The sequence below is a fragment of the Eufriesea mexicana genome, unplaced genomic scaffold, assembly GCF_001483705.2.
Source record: "Eufriesea mexicana isolate 0111107269 unplaced genomic scaffold, ASM148370v2 scaffold1387, whole genome shotgun sequence".
NCBI lineage: Eukaryota > Metazoa > Arthropoda > Insecta > Hymenoptera > Apidae > Eufriesea > Eufriesea mexicana.
Genome location: NW_016909492.1, coordinates 330,196 through 339,243, shown reverse-complemented (window position 1 = coordinate 339,243; position 9,048 = coordinate 330,196). Strand labels below are relative to the sequence as shown.

The 9,048-nt window shown below is 24.1% G+C and overlaps 3 protein-coding genes across 4 annotated transcripts in view; all 3 read right to left on the bottom strand.

The window, feature by feature from the left end:
• Positions 1–210: 210 nt before the first annotated feature.
• On the bottom strand, positions 211–3,220 carry LOC108548136 (dynein, axonemal, intermediate chain 2). The gene is given in 9 exon segments (XM_017900940.1): positions 211–294; positions 384–599; positions 671–923; positions 1,676–1,868; positions 1,935–2,094; positions 2,159–2,412; positions 2,473–2,731; positions 2,818–2,979; positions 3,047–3,220. Coding segments are annotated over 9 exon segments (1,755 nt in total).
• Positions 3,221–3,636: 416 nt separating this feature from the next.
• On the bottom strand, positions 3,637–5,856 carry LOC108548173 (putative histone-lysine N-methyltransferase 1). The gene is made up of 6 exons (XM_017900998.1): positions 5,683–5,856; positions 5,461–5,614; positions 5,022–5,368; positions 4,314–4,655; positions 3,959–4,253; positions 3,637–3,890 (listed from the first exon to the last, which is right to left on the bottom strand). The coding sequence occupies exons 1-6, from the start codon at positions 5,854–5,856 to the stop codon at positions 3,637–3,639; spliced, it is 1,566 nt and encodes a 521-aa protein (XP_017756487.1).
• A 912-nt stretch (positions 5,857–6,768) lies between these two features.
• Pdi (protein disulfide isomerase) overlaps positions 6,769–9,048 on the bottom strand; it is a 3,148-nt gene continuing 868 nt past the window's right edge. Inside the window, exons 2-8 of one of the 2 annotated variants that reach the window (XM_017900996.1) lie at positions 8,427–8,758; positions 8,171–8,308; positions 7,859–8,089; positions 7,403–7,774; positions 7,190–7,318; positions 7,020–7,106; positions 6,769–6,948 (exon numbers count right to left, since the gene is read on the bottom strand). In XM_017900996.1, coding sequence (XP_017756485.1) covers positions 6,898–6,948; positions 7,020–7,106; positions 7,190–7,318; positions 7,403–7,774; positions 7,859–8,089; positions 8,171–8,308; positions 8,427–8,758 — 1,340 coding nt within the window. In that variant the 3' untranslated portion in view covers positions 6,769–6,897. The remainder of the gene's footprint in view (positions 6,949–7,019; positions 7,107–7,189; positions 7,319–7,402; positions 7,775–7,858; positions 8,090–8,170; positions 8,309–8,426; positions 8,759–9,048) is intronic. The other variant, XM_017900997.1, reaches the window with a different exon arrangement.

Below are 9,048 nucleotides of genomic sequence, written 5' to 3'. Positions count from 1 at the left end.
TATGTATCATTCATAATATACAAATATTTATAATTATTATTGTAAAATTATCTGTCAAACGACTATTTTATTAAAATTATAATTAAATAAATTGAAGTTTTATGAGAATAAATACATGTATATATGTAAAGTTGTAATATAAATAAAATCAATTTAATGTGCAAGAAAGTAAGAATACATTAAATCTATATATACATAAATGATAAAAATCTATGACTTTAAATTTATGACTTCATTCATTACATATTTGTCATGTACTACCTCATTGTTTGTTGTCTCTTCTTTTGCTAATTCCTAATAAATATATTAGGTATATAAATTATATATATAATATAAATTATATGTATTAACTTATGTTTATTTTGAAAGCATATCGAACTTACTACTTGTATAGCACTTTCATAGTCTTCTTCACAATTCATTAATATTGTGTTGTTAATATTTGAATTAAGACATTGTAGATCTTCCTCATCAATTTTTGTATTTACTACTGAATATTCGATTTCAAAATTGGTATTTTGAAGAGATTTCATTTTCAATCTCTGTTCTCTATTTTTAGCTTCCTTTACTTTTTCCCTACGTGTTTCTCTATCAAGAAGCTATTAATTGTAATCACAAATATGATATAATTTTTATAATCATTGTACATTATGATAACAATAGAACTTACTGCTGTAAATAAAAGCTTGTCATTCTTTTGATTAGTTGTTAATGCTTCTGAAAATTCAAGTAAAAACGTTGTTCCTTTTTTATTAGCAATTGTTGTATAATATTAAAATAGACATACCTTCACACTAAGAACTGGAGAATCTTGTTGAATTAATAAATCCCATACATCCAAAGTTCCATCCATTTTTATTAAAAAAAATACAGAAAATCGTGTTAAGCTCCATGCTCCACCCATTAAAAAATCTCTATGACCACTGAAACATAATTTAAATAAAATTTTAGTAATCCTTATCAATTTTTATATGTATAAATTAATATATGGGATTTTCAGTTGTAAGTGGGAAATAGCGCAGGAGTAGATTTGGGATAATAAAATTAATACAAAATAAAATAATATAAAATAAAAAATAAAAATAAGAAAAAAGGATCAAATAAACATGTCCAATATGAACTTGTAAAGTTATAGCATATTTTATGTTATAATAATCCTTCCTGCGTATAAGATACGTACAACATAAATATTGATTCAATGTTATTACGAGATCAGAATTTATAAATAGCACTCTGTATTGTACTGTGTGTTACAAAAGATATCTTTGTAACGAATTACTGCATTATTGTGTGTAATCGTCAATTTGTGTCAAAAATTCAAAATGCTAATATACATATAGTTTGCACCTTTAATTCACAACAAAATTATTTTTTAGTAATATATAGTAAAATATCGAGTACTATTTACAAATTCTGACCTCATAATGACATTGAACTAATATTTTTGTCATATGTATCTTATATGTGGAAACGTTTATTGTAAAACAAAATTTGTTACAACTTGTAAACAAGATCAAATAGGACATATGTTTATATGAACTCCTTTTTTTTATTTTTATAGCCCAAATCTATTCTTGCCATACTTCCCACATGCAACGAAACAGCCTGTACATAAATATATATTAAATGTATATAATTAATGTATATTATATTATAGATAATTTCAAATATTTACGGAGTCCAAGCAATACAAGATTCTTTACAATCTTCAGACCAAATTCTTGTTGTCCAATCACCAACAGTTAAAAAATTTTTAACAAATGTTGGATTTCTTTCTAAACTTATCACAGGTCCATATTGTGCTTTAAATCTTGTTGCAATTTTTTCACTTGGAGTTTTACCTTTACGATTTCCTGATATAACTATTCCTAAATATAAGTATATATAAATAAATATTATAAATAATATTAATATAAAATCCTTTATTACTTTACCACTTTCAAGACCACACATAAAACGTGTACCCATAGATGGCTCAAATTGTAATGCTGAAATCCCAATTGCTTTATTAATATTTTGATCATCAGGTTTATATAAATCTATTATTAATGTTTCTGTAGGTATTTGCAATTTTCTAATATCCCACCACATTATCTGCAATTAATACATGTGTTTATTATATTTACATGTTCTTATATTATTTTATAGTCTGTTATACCTGTCCATCTTTTGAAGCACTAAAAAATTCCATGCCAGTTTTAGAATTTATCCATAAAACCTTATTGCATAAATCTCTGTGACTAAATTCCACTAAACTTGTTTCAACTGGTTCTGATCCTTTCCTAATATCCCAATAAGCTACTTGACCAGTCATTAATCCACTAATCAATATATTACTATCTTTGGGATTATATTCTAATGTTAAAATTGGGCAAAATGGTTTCAAAACTACACAAGGCATATTTGGATTTTCTATAAATGTAAATCTATTCATTTTTCTTATATATTTCAGAATTATTTAATTTAACTTACCCACATCCCAGATATATGACTGAGGATTATCATTCATTGCATTTTTAAAGTCAGTATTACAGTAACTAGCTGCAAAACGATTTCCTTGATCTGGTGACCAAGAAAGATGTGTTATTTGTCTCTTTATTGGTAAAAGATCACGATATACATTAACTGTACGTGAATATACTCGTTGTATTAAAGAAATTGGTTCCATATAACTAAAATATTGTTCATAAATATTACAAGCATTGTTCTGTAAAATACATTGTTCCATTGGCTAAAAATAATTATAAAATATATTATTGCCAGAATTATTCATAGTAAATTGTTCAAACAGAAAAAACAAGTTCAAAAGAAAATTACAGGCAACAATTGAAGCATTGTATGAATATACAATTCATCCTTTTCTACTTTACGCTTATATCTTACTGTTTGTTCTACATCTTTTACGTTTAAATCTTTTGGCCAACCACCTTCGGAATGATACATACCACTATCTCGAAATATTGCAGTATTTGTATTTATCTAAAAATATTAGTGTACAATAATGATATGCATATATATATGCGTAATTTTAAACATGAATTTGTACCTCATGAACAGAATATATTTTACTGCATTGAGTTCCTTGGGTTGCAGGATCTATTTGAATATAGTGATTCATATACCCTGTATGTGATTTAATGTCAGCTTCTACTGTCTGATAATTTGTGAAGTTACACTGTCTTCCAAATTGTAGTCGTTTTTTTGTATAAGTGTACTGCATATTGAAATTTTTCGTGTTCTAAATTTTTATTTTTAATATAATCAGTAGGTATTTAATAATCAGTGAGGTCATATAAAATTAGTCTGTAATAACTTATATAAACATTTTATTTAAATATAGTTTTTTCAAAAAACATTAAAATAAAAAATAAATAATTTTTAAATATTTGAAATAACAACTATCAATTGTAAATTAATCATTTATATTTATTTCATTGATAAGAGGAAATATACCAAGATATTAAATTAGAAACATGCACAGTATGTATAAAATATTAATTGTGTAAATTCTAAGAATTATGTGTGTGTGTGTGTGCGCGTGTGAGTGTTTCTAGTTACTATGGTAACATAGATGATAAATGTATTAATGTTTCTATTTCTCTTTCTATTTCTAAATAATAAAAAGTGTTAAGATTTTTATTTATCAATTCTTACTAAAACAGGAATTTTTGGATTTAGACCTTGATAAAGAATAGAAATCATTTTATATATTTTTATATATTCCAATTGAGTAGAATCAGAAAAGATGTTCATATTAGGAAGTACATCTTCTGTAATAATCTCAATTAAATCATCATGGTATTGTATATATTGTAAATGTTGTATTATATTGAAGAACAAAAATAATTGATCTTTTGTTGTATAACGTATACAAGATGTTTTTAATACTCCTAGAAACAATATAGAATAAAATAACAATAACAATATAAAATAACTAGAAGGGAAAATGCAATTATACCTTCAAAATTTCTATTATAAAAATAATTCCAAATCCCATTTGACATGCATTCTGTTGTATTAGAAGTAACATGTAGTGTATTGTATACATTATTTTTCAAAACTTGTTTGATATTAACTTCTTTCACTTCATACATTTTCCATGCCGAACTTAATTCTGTGTATATTGTTTTAATACTTCTTAAATTGAACATCTCTATGTTTTGAGAGAAAAGAGATTGAAATAAAGATATAAATTTAAGGAGAACAGTTATGATATTATCCTTATATATTAGATTTTTGTGTATAATTCCATTCTGCAATCCAAAAGTATACATCTAAATATATTTACTTTTATATGTACTAAATTCACTTACCATATTGTTGAATTGTACCAAAAATACATGTAATACTTTTTGCAATTTTTCATTACATGATTTTTGTGTGAATTCAATATTCAAATATGTATAATAAATTTTCAATGATTTAATTATTTCTTCAGGAATATTAGTTGCATCGAAGCTGTTTATCATGTTCATAACTATCAAATTCTGCTCATACATAGATTGCGAAATTGTCTCTTCATGTAATGGGTATTTTACACTATACTCATTAGAAAGTGTATAATTATTAGATTTAGCTGACACTTTCTGAATTAGATTTTTCAATTCATTAGTGGATGTTACAGATTGCTTTTTGCAAACCATAGTACATCTTGACTGTAAATTAGAAGTAGTAAATACACACGCGCACGCGGGTATATTGTGTACAATATATTCCTTCTTTTTTCTTTTTATGTTACTTATTGAACCACTCATTAAAGTGTACAATAAGTATAAAACACTTTTAGCATTTACAGTAACTAAATTCAAAGATATTCATATATAAAAAATTATTATTTTTATATTTCATCATATAAACTAAAATATGTTAAATGGTATTTAAAGTAGAAGATATACATAAATATAAGTATTTTGTGTAAATACATTTTGATAAAGTATAATAAAATTTCTTATACTTAAGATCTTATTAAAATCAAACAAATACAGAAATACAATATATACATATTTCATAAAAATGATTACCTGTGTTATGACACTATTAGATCTAACATTATTTTTCAACTTGTTTATATCTTTACACTGCTTAATTTCCCGTATATTTTTAATATTTCTTTTGTTTATTACAAGAAAATTTTTATTTTCTAACGATTTTACTGTATGTGTTAATTGTTTACTTTCACTTTTTGTTTTTTTATGTGTCATATATGCATCTCTTTGTGCTATCTTATTTTGTAATCCTTTATCAATATTTATCGTCTGCATATTTGATTCTGCGGCATTCATGTTTTGTTTCGAATTATTTGAAATATAATTCGATACATTTTTATCATTTACACTCAAATTTTGTACCTTCTTTTGTTTTCTATTTTCTACGATTAACAATATGTAATAATATTGTAATTAAGGAATTAATTAAAACGTTATTTTTGTAATAACTTTCATAATTTCTTTAAATATTTACCAGTTTCTCGGAAACATTCATACTGAAATGTCTTGGATTTTTTTCTGTTTTTTTCTGTTGTATTAAAAGATAATTTTTCTCGTAACTGTTGTGTTTGTGTTAATACTCTACTAATCCCTGCAGCAATTTCTTGAACTTCAACTTCAGCTTTAGACTTTTAAAAGAAAAAGAAGTAACGTAACTTTGATATAAAAAATTATATAGACTTACTAATGACCTTACATTTGGACAAGCATCTTTACTACTGTTGAGTGAATTGATTTCCAAATACCATGGTTTTAAGCAATATACTGCTTCATCACAATTTGATTTTAATATATTCTTCACTTCCTCTGTAAATACCAAGATTTGATGTAAAAATTTAATAAGTTTTGAAAGATTAAACATGTCTTCCATTTCTATTCTCAAATCTTGCTGTTTCTAACAAAAAAAAAAGAAAGAAATGAAAATTGGTAAATAAAGTATTAATATCTAATATAAGAGGATTAATATGAATAAAATATTATATATTACTCAAAGTGTTAACTGTGCTTCTTATTCATAAAGTATCACGTAAGTACAATATATTTATGATACATTTCACAATTCTTTTTGTTATACATGCTATATTTTTCAAGATATTACTAAGTATAATAGATATTATGATTTACTAGGTTTGTTTATGAAAATGAGATAAAGATAAATATATATGTAAAATTCTTTTTATAAAACTTTTACTTAATTAAATTGATAAAATTATTAAAATCATTTCTACCTTAAAAGTTTGTAAAACTATCATAAATTATTTAAATTCTGTAAATAAAAATGTATTAATTAATCACAAATTTTAATAATACAGTTCTTTAGAGTAATTACTCTCCTGTATTAAAAGTAATATTTCTTAAATATGTGTTTGTTGTACGCTCGCGTATTTACTTTTATTTAAAATTTATAAATATATATATTTATTTAAAAATTTTATAAAAATAAAATACGATTTACGATTTTAGGGAAACCTTAGCTTAATGATTTTTCACAAGTTATACCTTCATACACCATAACATCACAAGATAAAGTTATTGTATTCAAACATTATAGTTTTCCAAGGGTAGTCATATACATGTTAATATATACATATTTATGTTTCTTACACACATGTGCGTGCGCACATGTGTATAATTTATATATATATGTATATATACACGTATACGTATGTATGTATATGTATATATATGTATGTATGCGCGCGTGTATATATATATATAAACAAATTGTATATAAAACTGCAAATAAATTTTTGATAATTAATTATATAATTTGAAATATTGACTTATGAACTTAAATAAAAAATGAATGATTAAGAAGTCTTCTATAAATTAATATCTTTGAAGTAGAATTACAATGTTTATAAACAGTAGTTATAAGGAATTATTAAAATTTTTTTTTCGTGATATATGTCTATAATTCATCTTTTCTTGGCACATCATCATCTTCATCATCTTCTTGAACCTGTAAAAATAAATGTTATAATTTAATATTATTATAATATAATTAATATCAGCTATAAATTTATTACGAACTTCTTCTGAAGCCACTCTAGAAGTACCATTAGAGTCGATGAATTCAGAAAGTCCTTCAAGTGTTCTTCTATTAAGGTATTCTACAGCCTAAAAATTTATTTAACTTAAAAAATATTTCTCTCACTAATATCAGTTGATATTAAGAATTGTATTAAATCTAAAATCCTTGCCTCATTTGTTTCTTTTTTAAAGAGTATAATTGTGGGATAATCAATAATTTTTACATCTTCTAATTCATTTGCAGTAGCATCCATTTTTGCTATAACTAAATCTTCAGTATTTTTATATTTTTCTCCAAGCTAAAAATATATAGCATTATATCTAAATATTTGTAAAAATTTTGTGTAAGTCATAAAAGTAAAAAATACATAAATGAAACATACTGCTTCGTATATTGGAGCCAAGTTTTTACAATGTCCACACCATGGTGCATAAAATTCAACTAAAACGTTCTTGTTTTTGTCATAAGCAACTTCATGGAAGTTAGTACCAACAAGAACTTTTACAGGATTCTTATCCCAATCTTCTGGTAAATCTTCTGTAAGCAAATGTTTTTTCAGTTTACCTTCAAGAAATGCAGTTACAAATTCCACAATATTTTCACTAGTTAATTCTGGTTTGTCTGGTTTGTACTTAGTCATATTTTGCTCAAGTGTTATAATACGCATAACAGGTACTTCATCTTTCTTTGTACCAAAGAATTCTAAGATACGTTCATGATCAGATTCATCAACATTAATTTTTACAAATACAACCTGCACAATGTAACAAATATTAGTATTTGTAATAATTCTACTTATCACACAATGTTACTTTATATTATTTATATTTATACATACCTCCCCACGGAATTTTTTTGCTGGTTCTTTAATCTTGTCTATATATTCTTCAAAATGACCTGCTTCTTTACTAAGGAAGACAAGAAGATGTTTCTTAATATTACCATCAAATATTTTTTGTGCAGTATCTGGATTAAAATCAACAACTAAAGGAAGTGTATATACAAAGATAAGATTTTGTAATTTTTTAACATCAAGTTCTTCATTAAGTTCACTTCTGCTTTCATCGAACTATAAACAAATATTAAGTAAAGTAAGTTATATAATTAACATATTTATAAAGAAAAGTAGAATAACTTAGAAATGATATACCTTTTTAAATATAACAATTTTACCATTTTCTACTCCATATTCATTGAAAACTTCATCATTGTCACTTATACCAAATACATGATCATCAAGAGCATTAGCAACTTTTAAATATGCATTTGCACCATCTGATTTCATATCCTAATCAAGATAATAAAATATATATTATATTTCATTACTTAAAATTTTATGATGCAATTAATGAAAATTTAATTATAAAAACATTATCTTTTAAAAGGCATAAGTAACATAGCAATACCTTAAAGAATCCTATAATAGCAACATCTTTTGGTTCTATAAATGATTTAACTTCATCAACTGTTGTCAAGTGTTTATAAGCAGGACCACTTTTTTTTGTTACCCAATTTATAATATCATGTGCTTGACGATGACCACTATAATCAATAATAGACCCTTTACGATAAAATTTAAGAGTAGGATATCCACGAAGTTCATGTTTATCAGCTAATTCAATTTCAACTGTTGCATCAACTTTAGCTAATTTTACAGGACTACCATCCTCTTCTAACTTTTTAGCTGCTTTAGCATATTCGGGTGCTAAAGATTTACAATGTCCACACCATGGTGCATCTAAATATTAAAAAATATAAAAAGTTATTAAAATGAATAAAATATATCATACTTGTTATGAAATTAAGAATCTACTATAATATAAAATTGCAATGTAACAATTTAATAACTAATAAATATTTTATAAATATATAAATCAAATAAAATTCAAAGTATATACATATTCAAAATATTCAATAAACTTTTGTATATTTCATCATAATTTATGTATCTTTTATTTCTTTAATCAATATATATGTATACATATATATATATATAGATAAAAATATACTACATATTAGGTAAGAATG

Coding starts and splice junctions, on each gene's coding strand:
- LOC108548173 (XM_017900998.1), bottom strand. CDS start 5,856: ATGGAAGACATGTTTAATCTTTCAAAACTTATTAAATTTTTACATCAA. Junction 5,615..5,682: donor GTAAAGATGCTTGTCCAAAT/GTAAGGTCATTA, acceptor TTCTTTTAAAAG/TCTAAAGCTGAAGTTGAAGT. Junction 5,369..5,460: donor TGAATGTTTCCGAGAAACTG/GTAAATATTTAA, acceptor TGTTAATCGTAG/AAAATAGAAAACAAAAGAAG.